Source organism: Myxine glutinosa, chromosome 7, assembly GCF_964187855.1.
Source record: "Myxine glutinosa chromosome 7, kmMyxGlut1.1, whole genome shotgun sequence".
NCBI lineage: Eukaryota > Metazoa > Chordata > Myxini > Myxiniformes > Myxinidae > Myxine > Myxine glutinosa.
In genome coordinates, this window is record NC_136267.1 from 176,816,627 (window position 1) to 176,840,544 (window position 23,918).

Below are 23,918 nucleotides of genomic sequence, written 5' to 3' on the forward strand. Positions count from 1 at the left end.
AAGCACAAGTATCGCCCCTCATTATCTCCAATAATCATCACTCACTCTCCAGGTTCCACTCTCACGACCACATCAAAACACCTAACCACAATACAAAAACATACGCCACCCACAAGACACTGTGGCTCCCATTCCATCCCCTCACCGGCCATGTCATGTCATCACTCTCACCCGCCTCCCAACTCCAAATTACATGTCCCCAATTTCCCAAAGCAAATCCTGAAGCCTGGGACAGTACTCCTCAAAACACTCACCTCAAGTGCAGGTAGTTGCAGGTTGGTCGGGTCCAAGAGCGTCATCCACCCTTCACAATCCCAAAATTTCACATTGGGCCTACCAAATACTTCCAAATTTCTCTTTTGTCCCCACTACACTGGCAGGTATGTGGATCCGCATCCAACGGTGATCATCACTACACAACTACTTGTGGCCACGACAGCTCTGCACCTCTACCGTGCAAGGGTCACCGGGACAAGGTGAGCAGTCAAAACGCCAACATGGCCCATGAGTGTCCATAAGGGTGCGACCCACCATCCATCCTTCGGCCCCCCTGCGAGGAACACAGCTGCAGCAGCCCCAGCTGGCCAATGTGGTGAGCACTTGCTGCCACAACACACACTACCACACACACAACCTCGGCCCTGGGGGGCACGGTCGCAGTGCGTGGCATCCCTACAGCCACGTCCCCTGCACCTCCCCATCATCCCCCAGTCCGACTACAGAACTGCAGCCCCCCAGTGCTCACCCACACTTGACCACACCAAGGTTCAGTCAACAGCCATGCTCCACCAGGAGACCCACCCAGAAGACATGGTCCACACACCTCGGACACACACAGCACCACATTGACCCAAAGACCACACAACTGCATCCCCATGATCCCGCGTCCCAAATATCAGCACAGTTGCCCCCGCAACCAGTTGAAAGCTGTGTCTTGCTACCCTATTAATTTCATCACAGCCTCCAACACTTTGGTCTACACACCTGGATCAATAATGGCGTCACTGTACAGTGTCCACCATGGCATTTCAAAATCCACCCTTAAATTTCCATCTAACCCACAGATTACCCATGCCAACCATTTGTCACATTTTACTAACCTCACCAAAGAAAGATGCTTTGCCATACACATGCCAGCCGAGCATGGCCCATATGCTCGGCTCGTTCTAGTTTCCTGCACACTCTATTGCTATTGGCCCAGGCGGAGGTGGTGGTCCTCTGTCTGGCACCTGTGGACCTACTGGGGGCCCCCTCCTTTCTGGACTGTGAAGCCTGTCAGGAGGTGGGGGCCCATATGGTTGCCGACAATTCCTCTGACTGTGCCCGCTTCTCCCACATCTAAAACGAGTCCCCAAGAACGGACCCCTCTGGTAGCCAGGCGGAGCCCCCCTTTCTCCCGGCCCAGCCCGATAAAAATCAGGCCATCCCGATGGCCAACCTGGACCACCCTGTCGTGACTCGCTCCCTGCAAATTGCCCCCCCATCAAATTTGTCAGCTGGCGGCTGATTCCCCTTAACATTCGCCCGATGTCGTCCCCTGGCTTTTCCTGATCCCGCACCTCGGCCTGCCGTACCGTCACAGGTGCCCTCTCCGATGCGCGGTTCGACCTTCTCAAAAAGGTCAGTCTCGCCGCGCATTCCGCTGCCCGGTGCACCGTGGGTGGGTCCTGTAACTCCACCAACGTCCGGACCTCAGGATCAGGGAGAGCCGCCATAAATTTTTCTATCGCCAGCTTGTCCCACGCCTGTGCTGGTAGGTCCCTGTATGCTATCCTCACAGATTGGTATATATCCTGGGCCAGCTCCTGCAACGTCTCATTAGGCTTTTGCCTGCGATGCAGCAGCTGTGCCCTGACCAGGTCGCACCTTGCGCCTGTCCCGTACCTGTTATTCAAGGCCTCACAAATGGCCTTGCTGGTCAATATTCCCTCTGGGACTACGTTTAACACGTCGGCGGCTGACCCCCGCAGTGTCGCCACCAGATTCCCCATGCGCTCCCGCTCTCCCCAACCATTGAGCTGAGACACGCACTCAAATTGTGTCAGGAAAGCCTCGAGGCTCCCTGATCCGTCAAAATGTACGAGGGGGATTGTTTTTCCAGAGACTCTATTCCCCGATTCCTCTCTGTCCAAATCCAGTCCGGGGCCAAAACACCCCCCCAACTGGGTATTCCGTTTCGGAGCCTCTGGTGTCCAAATGTGGCTCGTGGTGAGGGTCTCCTGGGTCACCTTAATCTGGTCCTGAAGATGTTTAACCGACCTACTCACCTCTTCCTTCAGGCTCTCTTGAACCCGGCCAACCTCCTTCTTGATGGTATTGTCCCAGATCTCCAGTCGCTCCTGCATAAAATCACTCACCCTTTCATTATCCATTAGTGGCCCCCACAGGCCTTTCTCAATTAACCCTTGCTCCTGCTCTTTTATGTGGGTTTCCAACCCCCTCACCTCCTCGGCCAATTTGCCCCCCTGTCGGTTGAGCAGTCCCCATTCCTCACTCTGCTGTAGCATTCTGGCATCCACCCAACCCCAATAGCCTTCCAGGTCCCCATTTGCTTTATCAATTCGACCCTCCAACGCTTCCCCCCTCCGGACAGCCTGGGTCACGCCCTCCTCTATTTTTGACATTAATTCTGTCCGTATCGATTCACTTGCCACCCCTATGGCTTTTTCCATCTCCCCCCCTCTAGTTTCTACTTTATCCTCCAATTCCCCCAGTCGGCCCGTAATTTGGTTTTGCACACTCCCTTCTATGCCCTCAATTCGTTTCCCCAGCTGTTGTGCCATTTCCCCAATTTTTCCTTCCAATTTTTCATTCCTCTCTTTCATTTGTTCATTCATTCGTTCATTCACTTTTCCCTCCAATCCCTCAATTTCGCTGTCCATCCCTTCGATCTGTTCTTTCAAACCCTCCTTCAATCTATCCATTTGCCCCTCCATGTTTTTTGTTTGGGCATTAATTCTGTTCTCCAATTGCTCGTTCTGAGCATTCATTTCCCCTTTCAATCCATTAATTTGGTCACTCATGTCCTTCAGTCCTTCCCTACATTCCTTCCCCTGCGACTCCATTTTATTTTCCATCCCTTCAATTTGTTCCTCCAATCGATCACTCATTCCCCGAATTTCTGCAAGGTTTCGCTCACCGTTCTTTTCCATCCCTTCAATTTTTCGAAGCAATTGACCCAACATCTGGTCGGTTGTCGGGGCCGTTCCTACTGCTCCCGACTCCCCGGTGGGGGAGGGGGATAAGTTGGTGCTCGGGACGGGGGAGGTTCCAAGGCTCACCTCGACATCTAATTCCCCTATTTCCGGCTCACTCCCGACGCTGACGGAGGCCTCGCTACGCACCTCCATTTCGTCGACCTCCGACATCCGCTTTTCGGAAGGTCGTTCCCCGCGCGCGTATTTATTTCAATTCCAAAAACACAATTTAAATTTGACGAAGACGCGATATCGCGCTCCGTTTGCCCGATTGATTATTAAATTTCTCCGCCTCGCCTATAAAAATTTTGCGTTCGAACGTCGGGCGCAATGTACGCCCGACCGTGTCGATGTCTCGCCGCGGACAAAAAAATTTGTCCGACGGGTTCAAATCCTACACTCCTGACACCACTTGTTACGCAACCGTGATTAACACCACAGTTACGGATGGCCGATTTGCGAGACTTTAACTCCCGAGGCGAAAACTCAATGGCGGATTAAAGCTCAACACAAAGTTAAACGCGCGGAATGGCGGACACGGCGAAGCTCCCCCCCCCCCCCCCCCCCCCGCCGCCTTATCTATTAAAATCAAACACCCAGGAAACTGCGTTCAGATATATACAGAAAATAATACAAGGATTTATTATGGAAAAGTAAAGCCAGTGAAAAAGCCCGCCGGTAAATCTAATATCCTAGATCGGGACGTCCCCACACGACTGACAGCAAACACAAAACGAGGGAGATGAATTACGAAAAGAATACGTCACGTCGTTCAAAATGTACGCGGATGCGGGCTTATCTGTCTTTCGTCGTCTTTGTGTCGGCCGTCCAACACCGCTCCTTTCGGCCCGATCGCACACCACGAGGTCCCTCGCTCCAAGTCCCACAAGGCCGAGCACTACGCACCAAAAAGCACCATGCGTCGACGACCTCCAACGCGGGCACAAACTCCACTTGACCAGGGACAGGAAGGACTCCTTTGATAGCCACTCGACTCGACTCTCTGCGGGAGTGCTGGCAGCCAAGTGCCAACTGTTCAGTGCCAACTGTTCAGTGCCAACTGTTCAACGAACTGCTCCCACGAAATGCTGCCTCTGCTGAGTCCTGTGTGCCCTGTGTGCTCCGTGTGCCACTGTTCAACGAACTGCCTCAACTCCACGAAATGGCGTCCGACCGTCGCTAATATCTCTGGCCGATGACGTCACATTGGCGCACTCCTCAGCCAATCATAGCCTCCCAACTCGCCGGCTCGCCCAGGTCACGCCCTCTGCGGCATGCTACTCCTGACATCTCCCGTCCGCGACCCCACGGTGCTTGTGTTATAACACGTGCCAGGCGAGGTTTGTAGGCCTTGGAGGTGTAAACGGTGGCGGTGTATTGTGGCGGTGTTTTTGGCCTGGTTTCCTGTCCATTTATTCCGAAGTCATTGTCAGGGAAAGGAATTATTTAATGTTGCGCTAAGGACCTAACTAATGTTTATGTGGTTTGCAGTGCCATAATGGACAAAGGTTTGACTACTAGGTGAGACTCACAGGGGCGTTACCTTTAATCCCTCACTATTTAACACTCGAACCTCCAGGTAGGTCCACAATCATACATCTTCCCCCGACAAACGCCTAAACATCAAGAACTTATTACATGTAGAGTCCCTGTCACGACAGCCGAATACCTACCTATTCAGATCTACCTAGCTCTAGATGTTGCTCTACCAAATTCATAACAATATTCTTTGTATTTTTGGGCAAATTTGGTAATTTATCCCTCATACAAATACTTACATTATTGAGGTTTAGCTGTTTACAATATTTCCCGAGTTCTATATTTGACGTTGTATTCTTTCCAAAATGTTTAAACCACTCCTCCATGTTATTTTCGAAAATAAATTTTCTTTTTATTTAGGAGAAATATATATCCATTACCTCTTTTCGTTCGTTTTACACCTGCCTGTGCGATAGAAGAAAGCATATCTCCTACTAACGATCTCGCCCTATCAGGCAGACTTTCAAGCCTTTCAGCAAAATCTACAATTACACCGCTTCCACTAACTTCTTTCTCCAACACCCTGTTATGTCTTTCCAATTCTTTTTTGGCTGCTAGTTGAGCTTTCCTTTCGTTGGTGGCTTTTACCGCTGCTGAAATACCACCCGTCGCCGCCCCCGCTGCACCTACAGCACCGGCAATTAAGGGGATTAGAGCTAGAAGGGGAAGAAATCCTCCGGTTATTTCCTTTAGTGAATATTTTTTCAACATAGGTTTTGACATTTTTAAACTAAGTGAATCGACACTATTTCGTTTTTCCTCCTGTACTTTTGTGAGCAAAAGCTTTTGAGTGTTTTGGGTCGTCGGGGTGTTTTGGGTCTTTGGGGTGTTTTGGGTCTTTGGGGTCTTTGGGATGTTTTGAGTCTTCTGGGTCTTTTGGGCCCTCTGGGTCTTTTGGGTCTTCAGGGGTGTTTTGGGTATTTGGGGTGTTTTGGGTCTTTGGGGTGTTTTGGGTCTTTGGGGTGTTTTGGGTCTTTGGGGTGTTTTGTGTCTTTGGGATGTTCTGGGGTGTTTTGGGTCTTTGGGGTGTTTTGGGTCTTTGGGGTGTTTTGGGTCTTTTGGGCCTTTTGGGTCTTCGGGGGTGTTTTGGGTCTTCGGGGTGTTTAGGGTCTTCAGGGTATTTAGGGTCTTCGGGGTGTTTTGGATATTTGGGGGTGTTTTGGGTATTTGGGGTGTTTTGGGTCTTTGGGGTGTTTTGGGGTCTTTGGGGTGTTTTGGGTCTTTGGGGTGTTTTGGGTCTTTGGGGTGTTTTGGGTGAGGGTTTTGTTTGTTTGTCTTTTGTCATTTGATAAAGACAATGAACGGACGGAGATTTTCTGGGGGAACCAATATGGCGACGAATCTACTTCCGGTGACTTCACAGCGAATGGACCGATTAGCGTTGATTTGGCATCGAGCCTCCAATCCAGTTAGTTTAGAGATCAGTGCAATAATCCCATTGGTAACATGACAGTGAATTATGACCAACCCAGCCTCTATGGGGTATCCCCCACAGAGATGTCTAAGATAATGAAGGATGTATTCAAGATAGGTGCAGTGGAGTTTTTCAGGAGAGATCAAATGAGTTTGGTTTTTAAGACCAGGGACCATAACGTGATGGTAAATAAGATGTGAGTTAGGATGGTATATTGAGGCAGGGGGTCTTTTAGTTTTCGTCTGACAATATATCGTTAATGCATGGAGCGGTCTCCCTTAGAAATGTAATGGCAGTAGAGGAGGTAGATAGGTTTCAATTGGAATTAGATAGGCCTACAGGTACATAGATGTATTGGAGATAGAGGAGTAGAGGGATATTGGCAAGACTTGTAGGTAGGTTGTGTGTGTGCATATCAGTGATGGTATCTTGTGTTGGTGTAACACAGGCATGATGGGCCGAATGGCCTCCTACACCAAAGTTCCTTGTTTATCCTTGGGTATAAACGGCCATTAGATTTTTTTTTAAACGACCTTCATACCTCTAATGTTTATTAGTTCTAGATGCGCCTCCAGTCTAGCTATCACTTGCTTTCACTTTCTCTAAATTAATGTTCTTGATTCATTTTACTGCATGTGATTGTGGCCATGACGGTGTGAGTCGCAGTAGAGCCTTAGAAATTAGTTCGACGCTATCTTAATTATTTTGTCTTTGAATTACACAAAGTGTATTTAGTCATGTTTTAATGTCTATATTTTGAATACATAAATTATTGGTAATATTAAAACCGCCTTTATGAGGAAAAAGTGAGAGGGCGTTAGCTGACATGGTAACTCTAACTGTGATAACAAACGGTTACGAAGGTAACCGCTGTGTGGCCATTTCACCTCACACAAAAAGCGGATTGTTTTGTAAAATATCGTTGATGAGAAATTAGGGGAAATTAAATAACGATAACAGCGTAGGGAGTGACGTAGTTCAGTTGTTGACCCCTCCCACTGGGAGTCCCAACCAAGTGTGAATCCGAGTTGGGGAGCGTGGTGGTGTGGAGTTACGGAGTCGGGGTAGTCCGTAGTCGTGTGCGCTACTCCATTGGTGTGTCATGTCTGGCCGTAAAAAGATCGCGATTCTTGGATCGGGAAATTGGTGAGTTGGAAAGATTCGATGCTTTTCCATTCACGTGGATTAATGGGTAAACCAATTCACGTTTGCTTCGTTTAACGTCATCGGGCAACGTTTGTTACCTGTTGTGCCGAACTGAGGTTCACAACTTTCACTACGGTACCTTGTTGTTGTTGTTGTTGTTGTTCCCACCTCGTTATTTTCTACTTTACATGAATGCGATGTCTCCGAGTCACGACTTGTGCCTACCCAGAGATTGTTTCATTGACACTAATAAAACGATTTCCCCGTTGATTTTGTTCAAGGTCGTACAAATCTATCTACCTATTACGTACGCAACAAAATTGTGCGTAATGAACGCACCACAGGGGTTTTCAAATAATTTCTGAACTCTTAAATTGTCTGTCAACAGTTGTAAAATGTTGTGATGGAACAGGGTCATGTCTTCGTTTTGGAGGTCCATAGTCCTGGGGACATGCTGTTTTGTTGCTAAAACAACCTGGATTATAAAAACAAAAATAACCACCTTTAGAGGCCATTTTTAGAACCATTTAGAACCTGGATTATGGAAATTTAATCAGGAGAGGGTTCCTGGAATAAGGTGTGCATCCTGCAGTTGATGGGGAGGGTCTGAGGACCGAGTGTAGAGGGGGCTATATTGAAGAAGAGTCTGTAAAATCCAACCTGCCTGCGATGTGAAAGCAACAATCCTTGTTATTTGACATCGTCAGACGAGATTCCAATATTGTTGAGAGCTCTGGACTCTACATAATCCGGGAGGGACAGGTGTGATGCTGGGGCTCCAGCCCATAGAGAAGAGCGGTACTCCATTGAGCTCACAGACATTTATTTATTTTTCACATTGTTGTTCACTTACAGGATTTGGGTGAGGTCGTCTGTCTATTGAGTCTGCACCAAGATAGTGGTGGGGAGGAGGGTGAGGTCAACAGTGACGCAATGAAAGAGGGGGAGGCTATGGGGCTCGAGCCCCCCCCCCCCACTCCCAATCATATACCTGATTGCAGTTTTGTTATCCCGTCCGCCCATGCAGCGGGATTCTGTGTTTTGCACTCGTGTGTGTCCGTGTATCCAGGACATAACTTTATTTACCACTAGTAGAAATACCTGGCGTTGCTGGGCAGGGGGAGAAGGGGGGAGGGGAGGAAAGGGGAGGGGGGGGAAGTGGAGTGGAGGGGAGGGGAGGGAGGGCAGCGTGGAGTCTGGCGGCAAGGATGGAACATCACGTGATCGCTCTGAGCGAATCAGCGAGCTGCTCTGGCACAGGCTGAGATTCAGTGTATAATGTTCCTCGCTGAAATGCGCTAAGTTAAATATGAATAAAAAATATGGATCTCGTCATCGGAGGTCATTTTTAGGTCGGCCATGTCCTTCCCAGGCCCAATGGCCATGTCTATGCCAAAAATCAAGTATGTGAGCCTCTCCGTTTAGGAGTCTATAGGTAACATAAACACACACACACACACACACACACACACACACACACACAAACTGTGTTTTATTGTTTTATTTATATAGATTTGAGCTTTTTTTCATCAACTCTTCACCAAATCTTTGTTATGAGCCCATGGAGGAAATAATTAATAATCACAGTCTCACTCTGCACGCCTTCATTTTTGGACTGTAATATTTTCTGTACTTCTGCTACTTGGCAGGTAACCTGAGCCCACTCCAAAGGAATATTCCAGCTGTGCTCCTGGGTTAGGAGAATGGAAGGGCTCTATTGAGAATAGCAAATAGATCAGGGACATTCGACTGAGACGTGTTTGGAGAGAAGGAAAGGAAAGGGAAGTTTGGCAGAGATGAGATTGAGGGAAGTGGGGGAGGTGCAGGGGGTGTGGTCATCTGTTTGGGTTTGGGTTGGGTTGGGTTGGGTGGGGTGTTGAAAATCCGTGTGTATTGTAACATATAGTTGGCCCCTTATGCAATTTTTTTTGTGGGTAACAGACAGACAGACAGCCAGCCAGCCATTGTGTTGGAGAATGAAGGATTTGTAGTGCAGAGAATAATTATTTAAAAACTTCTGTTCACCACGAAACATAATGTGCTCAAATGAAAATAACGAAACATAATGTGCTCAAATGAGGTGCATTTTTACGCTGCCTTTGCTTTTAGATATGAAATGTTAAGAGAGAATTACTTTGTTGAAGTTGTCGAAATTGTTGATTTAATGCCTTTAAATAGTTTGTCCCGATCTCCCATTGGTGTTTACAAGATCAATATAAACTTCTTGGATGGCCTAGTAACTCTTTAATAGTTTAGGCATGGTAGTACCACGTGATTGTTGAGTGAGTGATCTACTATACTCTGAATCGTGAAACGACAATCCCATGTAAGGCCAAGGTACATTCTGAGATCGAGCTGATTGGATAGATTGTAAATAACGTTGACTTTTCTAATTCCTTGATTCTTCGTCTTCCAAGGCCATCAGGAGAAGGCGATTTCCCTGTTATGTCCCACAAATACTTTCCTTCCCACTCTCATCCTTCATAAATGAGGCAAGGAAAACGGTCATCTGGGAAATAGGGTACATGTACGGATTGCTGTGGAGTCTGAACAGGTAGATAAAAAGGTAAAGGCTGTGACGAATATCTTTACGGTTGAGGTGGGTTTTCCAGTTCTGCTGTTTGAAATCCTCTAGCGAGGCTTTATGTTCATTGGTATAGACTTGCAGCATGCATGTTCATGTGTGTATATAACCACCTTTAGAGGCCATTTTCCCTGCTACACTAGCGGTCCCCATGTCCACAACAAGGCCACAAAAACAGATCCCATCACCTACAGACCACTGATAGGCTGGATCTGCTGACCTGAACCAAAATCGAATTGCCTTGTTCTTGTCACCTAACAATTAGGTCCTAACCTACTCATCCACTTAAAAAAAAAAAAAAAAAACACCTTTAGAGGCCATTTTTTCCCCGCAAAGCGGGGGTTGGCCTTTTTCGGGCTAACCCTAACAAATACCATGAAACATTTACATTTTGTAGTCCATTGTATAATTTAAATAAACATAAATGCAAATTTTGCATGTGGAAAAAGAAAGTACACCCTTGGCTCTAATAGGTGGTATTGCCCCCTTTGGCAGAAACAACCTCAAGTAGGCGTTTCTTATAACTGTCTACCAGTCTCTGACATCGACTGGGAGAAATTTTTGCCCCCTCCTCCATGCAGAATTATTTCAGCTGTGCGATGTTTGAGGGGTTTCTTGCATGCACACCTCGTTTCAAATCCCCCCACAACATCTCGATGGGATTTAGATCCGGGCTTTGACTTGGCCATTCCAGAACCCTCCATTTCTTTCTTTTCAGCCATTCCTTGGTGGATTTACTGGTATGTTTAGGGTCATTGTCATGTTGCAAGGTCCACCTACGGTTGAGCTTCAACTTTCCGACAGATGGCCTCACATTATCCTCAAGCACCCTCTGGTACAATGAAGAATTAATAGAGGATTCTATGATGGTGAGCTGCCCAGGCCCTGATGCAGCAAATCTGCCCCAAACCATAATATTTCCACCACCATGCTTTACAGTTGTTTTCAGGTTATTGTGGTCAAATGCTGTCTTTGGTTTTCGCCAAACATGTCTTCTGGTACTGTGGCCAAATAGCTCTACCTTTGACTCATCTGTCCAGAGCGCATTGTTCCAGAAGTGCTGGTCTTTGCCTCGGTGTTCATTCGCAAACTTTAGTCTTGCCCTGGTGTTCTTTCTGGACAGCAAAGGTTTCCTCCTGGCACACCTCCCATGTAGATCAAATTTGTGCAGCCTCTTTCTAATGGTAGACTCGTGCACTTTGACAACAACAGTGGCAAGAGTTACCTGTAGGTCCCGTGATGACATTCTGGGGTTCTTAGAGACTTCTTTCAGCATCTTGTGGTCTGCTCTCGGGCTGAACTTGCTGGGGTGGCCTGGCCTGAACAAGTTGGCCGTTGTTTGGAATCTTCTCCACTTGTAGATGATCTTCCTGACAGTCGAATGATTGATTTCAAATTGTTTGGAGATCTTTTTAAATCCCTTCCCAGACTCGTAGGCATCTATAACCTTCTTTCTGAAGGCCTCAGAGAGCTCTTTTGATCTCAGCATGGTGATGCCACACACTTCAACAACAAAGAGCAAACCAAACGAAATGTCTGAGGTTTAAATAAGACAGGTTCCTCCAAAATCCTCTGTAACGATGTTCTAATCATTTGCACCTGAGCTGGTGCACCTGATTCTAATTTTAGGTATTTGAAGTAGTGATAAATGTGGGGTTGTACTTACTTTTTCCACATGCGAAATTTGCATTTATGTTTATTTAAATTATACAATGGACTACAAAATGTAAATGTTTCATGATATTTGTTATATTATATCACCTTTATCTATCAATATTGTTGAAATGAAGATCAAATAGCTTTATGTTGAAATACGTTGAAAAAGTCAAAACTTTACATGGGGTGCACTTACTTTTTCTCGTGACTATGTGCTCTGCTGAGAAACGCCAGAATAATCGTTTATAATTAGACTTAGGATCAAATTACTTGTTGAAGGCAAGTGCACTACCTCTGCACCACCCTGTTAGACAGGTTGGAGTTCTATTTGAAACGAGAGAGTTCAGAGAACAATTTACCCTGTACAGTCTTGAGAAAAAGGACATGGGAATTGTCTTTAAAACTCTTGCTTTGAGTTTTGCACAAAACAACTGGTGCTAGGCGCTGCCATATTTTTCTGAATACTGAATCTCATAGTTCTTCTGCCCTCAGGGCATAAGTGTGAAGCCGAATCTCAGTTACCCTGCCCTCAGGCCATGATATGATGTGAATGCTCAATCTGAGTTACTCTGCTTTCAGAGCATGCGATGATGTGAATGCTGAATCTCAGTTACTCTGCTTTCAGAGCATGTGATGATGTGAATGCTGAATCTCAGTTACTCTGCCCTCAGGCCATGATATGATGTGAATGCTGAATCTTAGTTACTCTGCTTTCAGGGCATGTGATGATGTGAATGCTGAAACTTAGTTACTCTGCTTACAGAGCATGTGATGATGTGAATGCTGAAACTTAGTTACTCTGCTTTCAGGGCATGTGATGATGTGAATGCTGAATCTCAGTTACTCTGCTTACAGAGCATGTGATGATGTGAATGCTGAATCTTAGTTACTCTGCTTTCAGGGCATGTGATGATGTGAATGCTGAATCTCAGTTACTCTGCTTTCAGAGCATGTGATGATGTGAATGCTGAATCTTAGTTACTCTGCTTACAGAGCATGTGATGATGTGAATGCTGAATCTCAGTTACTCTGCTTTCAGGGCATGTGATGATGTGAATGCTGAATCTCAGTTACTCTGCTTTCAGGGCATGTGATGATGTGAATGCTGAATCTCAGTTACTCTGCCCTCAGAGCATGTGATGATGTGAATGCTGAATCTCAGTTACTCTGCCGTCAGGGCATGTGGTGATTTGAATGGGGCATCTCAGTTACTCTGCCTTCAGGGCATGTGATGATGTGACTCCACTCTCTGTCGCTCCATGCCTCTTCCCTCAGATCGGCAGTCTGCAGCCTCCTCACTCTTTGAAGACCTGGACAAAATCAGACTGGTCAAACAAGTGGAACATGTCTTTCAATCCTGACAAATCTCACATTCCTACTATGTCTCTCCGAAAAGACCGACTGGACAACCCTCCCATCTACTTTCTCAACAATCCTCTCCAAGAAGTTCTGTCACTCAAGCTTTTGGGTCTCACTATCTGCCAGGATCTTTCTGGGAAAACCACATTTCCAAGCTGGCCTCCAAAGCCAGTCGCCGACTGGGCATCCTCCGTCGTGCGAAGTCCTTCCTTGGCACACCTGAGCTCCTCGCCACATACAAGGCTTTCATCCGCAGCTCAATGGAATACTGTTCTCGCCTATGGGCTGGTGCTCCTGCCTCACACCTAGCTCGGCTTCACGCTGTTGAAACCAAAGCTTTCAGAATCACTGGAATTTCCCGCGATGAAGCTAACTCCGAGGGCTTTTCACTCACTCACCGCAGGCAGGTAGGTGGTCTTTCTGTCTTTTACCGACTCCTCTCCGACCTTGCTCCCCCAGCTCTCTCTCTCTGTGCTCTGTCCCACCAAATATTCTTACAGGTCACACAAGATATGCCTGCAACTCTCTTATGGTTAAACTGCCAAAATCTAGGCTCTCTGCTCACCTTCACTCTTTCATTCCTCTTTTCTCCCGCCTCTGGAACAAACCCCCACTCCCTTCAATCCCACTCCTCCCTCCAGGTCTTTAAAATAGCTGTTCACTACCATCTCTTATCTTCCCCAATCCAAAACCTTGATCTTGTCTACCCCCACTAATTCACCCCAGATCCACTTTTTTGAAATCCCAACTTCTTTCCTGGAAGTCCTTGCAGTGTCCATATGTTTTCTACCTCTCCCACCCTCCCCCCTTCCCATGCCTCCCCCCTTCCAAGCCCTCTCCCTCCCACAGATCTCTCTATGTCCCTGCTCTCAAATGTTGTGTTTGTGTCCTTCCCCCTCTTTCCCCATCTTGTCTACCGCTCCCCGTATTATATGTTTTATGTGTCGGTTTGACTTTCTGTGTGATTAATGTTGGCTCTTTCACGAGCCTCGATGTTGTATACAAAAAATAAAAAATAAAAAAAAAGAATGCAGAATCTCAGTTACTCTGCCCTTGGAACATGAGACAGATTAAATATTTTGTCCGATGTACTGCTAAAGGCAAGGTTTTTGAAAGTTGAAATAAGGTGATTTGTGTTCTATTTAAAAGTTCAAGTATATTTCAAAATATAGGTTTTAAAAGCTGTAGAAAAAAAAAAAATTTTTTCAGGGGTTTACCACCGTTGATGCTCCGTATTTTACACCACCTTATTTCATAAGTTACGTTGGTTTTTTGTGCCTGTTGTTTATGTTCTTTATGATATCGTTAAAAACAGTAAGTTTCGAGTTTGGAATGATTTGTCAATTTTGTTTGACTGCTGGACAGGCACACAGAGTACAATAAATTGTGTTACTCTACGTATGCACGATCAGGACAAGATTCCATGCAATTTGCCAAATTCAGAGGCAAAGTACGGCTAAGCTGCAGGTTTGTGCTCTGATCCGTGATCTTCAGTGTTCCAAATATAATATTCAATTGAAATGAAGTACTTCCTTGATAATAGACTGGTGTCTGCACTCTGCAGACAGACAGACAGAACCAATTTCTTAGCCCCGTTTTTCGTTTGGCATGCGTGGGTTAATGAAGTAATGTAAAATAAGCTTTGTGTTTGGCAATCCATTGCACTGCTTCGCCTAGTAAGTTGGGTTATCTCCATTGCACTGCTTCTCCATTGCACTACTCCATTGCACTACTTCTCCATTGCACTACTTCTCCATTGCACTACTTCTCCATTGCACTACTTCTCCATTGCACTACTTCTCCATTGCACTACTTCTCCATTGCACTACTTCTCCATTGCACTTCTCCATTGCACTACTTCTCCATTGCACTACTTCTCCATTGCACTACTTCTCCATTGCACTACTTCTCCATTGCACTACTTCTCCTAGTAAGTTGGGTTATCTCCATTGCACTGCTTCTCCATTGCACTACTTCTCCGAGTAAGTTGGTTTATCTCCATTGCACTGCTTCTCCATTGCACTACTTCTCCATTGCACTACTTCTCCATTGCACTACTTCTCCATTGCACTACTTCTCCATTGCACTACTTCTCCTAGTAAGTTGGGTTAGGGTGCCTTCACATGCACGGATTATTCTTACGAGTCCTTACGGATCGCCAACTCGTAGTCAATCGCAAGCATCCGTAAATAACGGAAGATGATTTTTGACATGTCAAAAGTTGTTGCGAGTTGTGACGAGTTATCTACGGATACCAGCGAGTTATTTACGGATGCTTGTGATTGACTACGAGTTGGCGATCCGTAAGGACTCGTAAGAATAATCCGTGTATGTGAAGGTTGCATTATCTCCATTGCACTGCTTCTCCATTGCACTACTACTCCATTGCACTACTTCTCCATTGCACTACTTCTCTTAGTAAGTTGGGTTATCTCCATTGCACTGCTTCTCCATTGCACTGCTACGTGCTACTCCATTGCACTACTTCTCCATTGCACTACTTCTCCATTGCACTACTTCTCCATTGCACCACTTCTAGTAAGTTTGGTTGGCAGGATGGCCTAGAGGGGGCACGATGACACGCTCGCACAATTTTATAGATGGCACGCTCCGCTCTAAGTTGTCTAGCCTGTGTTGGAATCTCAGTCCATCTATAAACTGTCATCCTGTACGGAGTTCCATGAATGTGTGTGTCGTCCTTCAGATGGACGTTAAACCCGATGTCCCATCGAGTGAAATTCGTTGGTGAATGTTAAAGGTTCCATGGTGTATTTTTATTATGGAGGTGGTGAGTTAACACTGACACCCTGAACAAACTGCAAATTCCTGCTAAAACCTACAGAGGATACTGCATCAACCACACAGTCCTGCACGACAAGTCGGCATCCATGTGGTGCACACGGAATGACGATGAGTGATAAGGCAATGGTTTTTTTCCTGTGTAATTAGTTTTGTTTTTGTTTTTTTCTGCCCAGGGGCTCTGCAATTGCCAAGATAATCGGAAACAATGTGGCACAGTCGTCAAAGTTTGCAGAGCCGATCAATATGTGGGTGTTTGAAGAGATGATCGGCGGGCGAAAACTGACGCAGATTATCAACACCGAGCATGAGAATGTCAAATATCTTCCAGGACACAAGCTTCCCACCAATGTGGTAAGTAATGTTTTTCTACTCTCGGACTGTAACCATGATTCTGGCTGCCAGTCATCCATTTCATTTGCTAGGGCCGACAGAATGGCCTTGGCCCGAGAGGTGCAAACACTCGCCTCTAAAATGTCTTGCCTGGGTTTGAATCCCGACCCCGCTATAAACCCTCGTCCCGGTATTTTCGAAGCAGGGTGATTCAATGTGTGAGTCGTCCCTTGGATAGTCGTTAAACTGGACGGGACGTCTGATATTACCTTCTGCTGACATTAGTTGGTGGACTATAAGATCCAATTAATGTCCTTCGTGAAGAGTAGGCAAGTTATCGCCGACACCATGAACAAATTACAAATTCCTGCCCTGACCTACAGAGGGCACTGCATGGGCGGCACAGCCCTGCCCTCAACCAATGGCACTACTCCGCAGCCTCGTGCTGCATACGGAAGAAGAAGATTTAATATGCTGCTTGACTATGTGCCCCTGTAAATTGCTGTTGGTCTGGAGGTTGAATGGAGTGGTACAAAGTGCAGTCGATTTAGTACACACTTATTGTCATTCCCTTTCTTGTATGAGCTTTGATCGAAACGATGCCACAAGGGGCATTCAAAAACTTCGACAAACGACAAACTCACGATAGCCCAAGTACACCAAGGTTTGTTTTTCTTTTCATTGCATCAGTTTCATATGTGGATTTCATGTTTTTCGTCATAATATACAGTGGAAATCGATTTGTTTTGCATCAACTGTAGTGTCCAGCAACCGTTACCATGTTGCATTTACATGGATAATATTATTGCGGATCTCAGCACCGGCCTTTTCCCCTTACCAAGGGGGGATTAGTCCCCTTGTCTTTGACTAGCCGACGGGACCCGGGACCTATGACGTCCTTCCCGGACAGCGCAAAGTAGGGTCGTAGGACTAATCGCTAATACCTAAGTACTCGCGCCGCCCAGAAACGAGGAAACAAGCCCCGCCCGAATCACCGGTGTTGGTGGATACGCCGAGCGGTAGCGAACCCGTGACCCGAGCCGTTATCAATTACTAGACCCGATCCAAGCGGTTCGTAATCGTGCCACGCTTACCCAATGATGGAAATCACAGAAACGGGCGAATTTGGAAGAAAGGAAGAACATAATTTATTTACACAATGTACAATGGTTCAGCAGAAGAAGACACAGTGCAGCCTTAAACGGTCTTATACTTATCCCCTGGACAAACGGGCCCGTTCACACTCAGACACACACACGGGGTTTGCAGACGAAAATCAGCACGTCCAGGGATGGCGTCCAGGCAGCTCGCTCTCCGGTCCCCAACTCGCACCGCGAAGAAGAGGTATACAGCGGCCAGGAGCTCTCCGCGTGTCGTTGCCGCGCACGGGATTATTACAGGGCGAACGGTAGGGCTGGCTTTGGCGGTTAATCACTCGCGTGGCTGCGTATGTAATAGTTCAATATACGGTCACAATGCGCTTCCAAGTCCTCGATACTGTCGGGTGCACGCGCGTCCTCGTGAATTCTCCAACAACCAATCCTCATCAGTGCTCTCCAACAAGTCCTCTTCCAGCCAGTCCTCCAACAAGTCCTCTCTCATAAGTTCTCATCAGTCCTCGACTCGAGCGCCTGCCTCTCCCTTCTCACAACTGAGGTGGGGGCCTCGCGCAAAGGGTTTTATTGCCACGCCCTTGGAACCCTCTGGAACTCACCAGACGTTCTTCATCACGCCATGCCCTACGAGCCCTGGTTGGCTGGGAGCCCTTACCGCCATCGCCTCTGACGTGCTCCTCGACTCTGCCACACCCCGACCTCGAGCCCCTCCCTCTTTTCAGGCCGACCTCGTGTCACTTGGCTAGTTTCGAGCCAACAAAAGGCAGCGAACGCTGCTGGCAACCAAAGCATAACAAATTGCGGGTAGCCAAAGCGTAACAAACTTGAGGGATGCCAAATGGGGCGCGGGATCGATTATGCCCACTGAAGTAATTGGGGGGTGGCGCAAAGATGAAAGGACCTAAGCTCATTTCTTTACACAACGCAGATGTAACTAGGGAAATGGCCTACTCTTACACATACTATGACAACTAATACTCTAAGTGGGCCTACGTGTTGCTTGTGGACTAACTATGGGGGGCAAACCTTTAGCCTTTAATGATGTCATATATACAAATCTCAGAACCGTAGCAATATAATTGCACTCTGGTTCAGTCCATAGTTATTACAACGATTGCAAGATTGATTTGCGACTGGCTTGGCGAGAGGAAGATACAGTACGTTTAAAATGTATTTTATGTTTGAAATTTTAACATTTTAATTTATGAAGGTGAATAAACAGTGGGCGTGGTCAAAAGGATTAATTTGAGAAATGATTTTGAAATTATCAAGTAAGTAAAGTTCCATGGATAGTTTGAAGATTAAAAGGAATAAACCTACTATGTATTTAAATTTTAAAAGTTTTTTTGTTTAGTGAGTGGGATAATATGCCAGATGTGGTAGAGATGATTATTCCAAGGAAGATGGATGGTTATTTGGGGCAGCGAAAATCGAAAGGGGCAAGCGGTTATGGCAATCTTCCTCTTCTTCCTTAACGGCCACATTTTTGTTTTTTTACAGGCAGGGTGAAGTTTTGGACCAAGTCTTTCACGAACAGGCTGGTTAGGCCTGACGTTTGATGAAGGTTAGGGCAAGAATTTGTAAATAGTTCATGGTGTCGGTGATAGGTCACCTACTCTTCATGAAGGACACCATGGAATCTTTAATATCCACCAACGAATGCTGCCGGTTGCATCATCTTTCTGGGGGTGTGGCTGCCGCTGAAGCAATGCCTCTCTATCACCTGTCATCTGGTACTCATTTTGCCGACCTCAGAAGGATGACAGGCTGAGTAAACCCACCTGTTGTTAATTCAACAGAATGACAGGGGCTCAAGCTCGGGACCATAAGATCTCAAGCCAGCTACCTTAACCATTAAGCCAATACCACCAGGCTTATCCACCAAATTAAAATTGGCAATCGACTGAGCGTGAGTTTTGATCAAATCAGAATTAAAGAATTTTACAAATTACTTGGGCATTTTCATTCAGACAAACACCATTTTCATTCAGATATAAATTTCCCCCAATATAGTATAAGTGAAAGTAGCTCTTTAAGACTTCCATCAGCAAGACAAAATCGACTTAAAATGCATGACCTTGGCCAGGCCGATACAACCTTCTGAGATCGCTAGACTCGGCTCGATGACACTCGATAGAGCAAGGAGACACTATTCCCTGTTTGGACACATCCGCCGCTTAAGTGAACCTTCGAATAGTAATAGTGTAGTAGTAGTATACGTAGTAGTAGTAGTATACGTAGTAGTAGTAGTATATGTAGTAGTAGTAGTAGTAGTATACGTAGTAGTAGTATACGTAGTAGTAGTATACGTAGTAGTAGTAGTATACGTAGTAGTAGTAGTATACGTAGTAGTAGTAGTATACGTAGTAGTAGTAGTATATGTAGTAGTAGTATACGTAGTAGTAGTGGTATACGTAGTAGTAGTGGTATACGTAGTAGTAGTGGTATACGTAGTAGTAGTGGTATACGTAGTAGTAGTTGTATACGTAGTAGTAGTATACGTAGTAGTAGTTGTATACGTAGTAGTAGTATACGTAGTAGTAGTAGTATACATAGTAGTATACGTAGTAGTAGTGGTATACGTAGTAGTAGTATACGTAGTAGTAGTAGTAGTAGTAGTAGTATATGTAGTAGTAGTAGTAGTATACGTAGTAGTAGTAGTAGTATACGTAGTAGTAGTAGTATACATAGTAGTATACGTAGTAGTATACGAAGTAGTATACGTAGTAGTATACGAAGTAGTATACATAGTATACAACCTTCAATGCTGCATACGACAAAGGATACATTGAGCAAATCTCTAATTTACATGATCATACATTTGAATCGATCTATATATATATATATATATATATATTGGGCAAGAGAAAGCGTCACCTAAACTGACTTCGCTATTGCAGTTTGTTTTTGCTGATGTCTGACGTAGGTGGCTGAGCCCGATGCAGTAAAGGCAGTCAACGGTGCTGAACTTCTGATCTTCGTGTTGCCACACCAGTTTATCTCGCGTTTGTGCGACCAGATTGCGGATCACGTTTTGCATGGAGCAATCGGAATATCTCTAGTAAAGGTATGCCTAAAGTACCTTTAACATGCTGTTTGTTGAGCCACAATATAACCAGAGATGCATGAAAACGCTCCATTGTCTTTAAAGAAATGTTTGATGTCACATTGTCAGTTTTTGGATGATTTGTATGCATCGAGAAACTATTTCAATATCGGCACAGAAAATGGGCGTCAAATTGAATATCAGCATCGATATTTGGTATCATGTTTCTGGATAGTTGAGGGAATTTGGGGGAATTCATAGTTGTAAAAACATAACGAAAACATTTAGCAATGCAGAACCTTTCCAGGATTTTACCCCACGCACGTGAAGCGAAAAGCAGTGTGAAGCAATTGTTCATGTCCATCCATCCATCCATCCGTCTGTCTTGTCAGTTTATGATCGAGGAGCAATTTATTTAAATTTTGAAGTTTGCCGTTTAACAGGTTTTTTTTGCCTCTGAATTCGTCCTGACCACACATGCGCAGAGAGGAGTGAGATCATTTTAAGAGAGGAAACTCCGTTTTTAAGGAAGTTATAAAGGGCACAAACAACATGCACGAATAACGAATGCAGTGTGTTGGACAGGGTGATGAAATAGACTTTGGATAAAACCTGGAATTAATTTATTTATACACATTTAAACCTCTTTAAACCTTTATTTAAAATTAATTATACTGTACTTGAACACTAGAACACAAATCGCCTTCTGAATACTTCCAAGAAACTCTTGAAAGAAACATTTGTACTTGTTCTATAGGGTGGTGTATAAGACTGCTTCATAGCACTGAACTTCTGGATCTTTTTTAAACCAACTTTAAAATAATTATTTTTATTAAAATTGAAGTACATGTCGTCTCCTTCGTGCCATTCTTGCTCAAGTCGAATTTTATCGAAAATTACATTTTGTTATCCGGTGATTGGATATTGTGTCTAGTTACTGTCAATTCATAATAGAATGTCTATACACGTGTTTTTCGCCGAAAAAAATGTGTTTGTTCAATTCTGTACCATTTCTGCTTATCGAGTGTTCGTGCCATTTCCGCTCATCGTATATCACCGAGATAATGACTCCTCCCATTAAATTCACCGAACCCTAACCCATCTCGATAACCCCAGTTGGAGATGACCTAAAAAAAACTAGTGTATCAATGAAAACAAAGTCAATGTATCATAAAAATTAATTTCTTGATTAATTATTCGTTCCAAAGGGTCGTCAGCATTTAGGTAGAACCGTGAGCAATATTGTCTCTAGCACTTCTCCGTGCCATAATTGCCCAAGCCAAAATTGCTCACGGTGATTTGCCCAAGCCAAAATTGTTCACGGTGATTTGCCCAAGCCAAAATTGCTCACGGTGATTTGCCCAAGCCAAAATTGCTCACGGTGATTTGCCCAAGCCAAAATTGCTCACGGTGATTTGCCCAAGCCAAAATTGCTCACGGTGATTTGCCCAAGCCAAAATTGCTCACGGTGATTTGCCCAAGCCAAAATTGCTCACGGTGATTTGCCCAAGCCAAAATTGCTCACGGTGATTTGCCCAAGCCAAAATTGCTCACGGTGATTTGCCCAAGCCAAAATTGCTCACGGTGATTTGCCCAAGCCAAAATTGCTCACGGTGATTTATAATCTGTTATTTATAAATTTAGCTGAGTTACATGTTTCTCTACAATTGCATGCAATGATCTAGGCTTTCTTCACTTAACAGAATTTAAATTCAGTACTGATCCAGATTTCTGAAAAAAAAACTTTTTTTGTGATTGTCGTAAACGCTTTTTTCGACTTGAGCAAGAATGGAACGAAGGTGACGATGTATACCTATATTTATTTTTTTTGAAACGACCCATATGGAAGTTTCCGTATTTTCATCGTCGGAAAAGCTTGCCGTGATTACAGGGAATTGAGGTGCCATTCCAATATGCTGATTTGTCTCAACCCATATCATCGAAATGGGGTGCAATGCTAACGCATCATGACCACGATTATGTGAATTACTCCGATGGTAGTTATTTTGAGGATTTTTTTTGTTGAAGTTAGTCGGGTACAAAAGCTTGCAAGAGCGTTACCGTGATCAGTTTTCCATCAGGAGCGTCTGTAAATATCGGTAACTATGGAAATAGCATCCATTGATCGATTTTCCCATTGCTGTTCCCTCCTATGAACTCAGTGGAAAAAAAACCAAACTGAATTGCCGTCTTTACATTGCATGAAGCAATTCTGCTGCTCGATTCTGCTGCACACAAATACAAAACCTGATGTCTGTTGGTTGCGGTGAAGGTTGTGACCACACTGATATGAGACCAATAAATCTTAACAAGGGACTCTTTTTTTTTTTTTGTATATAAGATCGAGGCTCGTGTAAGAGCTAACATTAATCACAAAAAAAACGGACACATAAAACATATAATAAAGGGAGTGGGAGACAAGATGGGGTGAGAGAGGGAAGCACACAAGTACAACATAAGAGAGCAGGGTCATTCGGGAGATCTGTGGGAGGGAGAGGGCTTGGGGGGAGGAGGCATGGGAAAGGGGGGGGGGGGGTGGGAGAGGGGTATAAAACACATGGACACTGCTGGAACTTCCAGGAAAGAAAGAAGTCGAGATTTCAAAAAAGTGGATCTGGGGTGAATTAACAGGGGTAGAAAAGATCAAGGTTTTGGAAGGGGGAAGATAAGAGATGGTGGTGAACAGCTGTTTTAAAGACCTGGAGGGAGGAGTGGGATTGAAGAGAGAGAGTGATGGAGTTTGTTCCAGCGGTGGGAGAAAAGAGGAATGAAAGAGTGAAGGTGAGCAGGAGTTTTGATTTTGGCAGTTTCACCAGAAGAGGGTTGCAGGCGGCTCTTGTACGACCTGAAGGAGTATTTGGGGGACAGAGCACATACAGAGCTTGGGGAGCTAGGCCGGAGAGGAGTCAGTAGAAGACAGAAAGACCACCAAACCTGCCTCCGGTGAGTGAGTGAAAGGCCCTCAGAGTTAGCTTCATCGTGGGCGATTGCAAATTCAAAGAAAGTAGATGGGAGGGTTGTCCAGCCGGTCTTTTCGGAGAGACATAGTGAGATTGTGAGATTTGTCAAGATTGAAAGACATGTTCCACTTGTTTGACTTGTCTGTGATTTTGTCCAGGTCTGCAGAGAGTGAGGAGGCTGCAGACTGTTGATCTGAGGGATCTCAGGATGAGATCAGGAGGGTGAGGAGCGCAGAAGGTATGGAGCGGCAGAGAGTGGAGTCATCAGCAAAGAGATAGAGAGGATTTTCCAGAGAGTCAGAGAGATCATTGATGAAGACCAGAAAAAGCACAGGGCCCAGAACACTACCTTGGGGGAACTCCAGCCAGAACAGGAAGGGGAGATGAGAGAAATCCATTCAGGGCCACACGTTGACCACAACCAGATGTAAATCAGACTGACGTAAATCAAAGACAACTACTTGTAATTGTCTTTGATTTGATAATCTTTGATAATTAATCGAAATACACTTTTAATTCAGGATACCTGTATTCTTCCAGTAACACCATTTTGGTTAAACCCCCACATTCTCATGGCTCCAAGCAGGTGGTGCACGATCATTCCATATCATCCCCCATCCTGATCTGCAATCATTTTGGCCTCATTAACCCTACCTAATCCAACACTACATTAATCTCCATTCATTTCCTGGCATGTTTTGTCCATATGTGGCGTCTGTCAACATTGTCTTCTTTACCCTCGATAACCTCACTCGTGAGTCATATTGTAT

At 45.2% G+C, this 23,918-nt stretch overlaps 1 protein-coding gene across 1 annotated transcript in view; it reads left to right on the forward strand.

Annotated features, from left to right (window-relative positions):
• The first annotated feature begins 6,945 nt into the window (after window positions 1-6,945).
• LOC137431855 (glycerol-3-phosphate dehydrogenase 1-like protein) overlaps window positions 6,946-23,918 on the forward strand; it is a 43,738-nt gene continuing 26,765 nt past the window's right edge. The window contains exons 1-3 of the mRNA XM_068123617.2: window positions 6,946-7,296; window positions 15,871-16,048; window positions 20,069-20,209. Coding sequence (XP_067979718.2) covers window positions 7,253-7,296; window positions 15,871-16,048; window positions 20,069-20,209 — 363 coding nt within the window. The 5' untranslated portion in view covers window positions 6,946-7,252. The remainder of the gene's footprint in view (window positions 7,297-15,870; window positions 16,049-20,068; window positions 20,210-23,918) is intronic.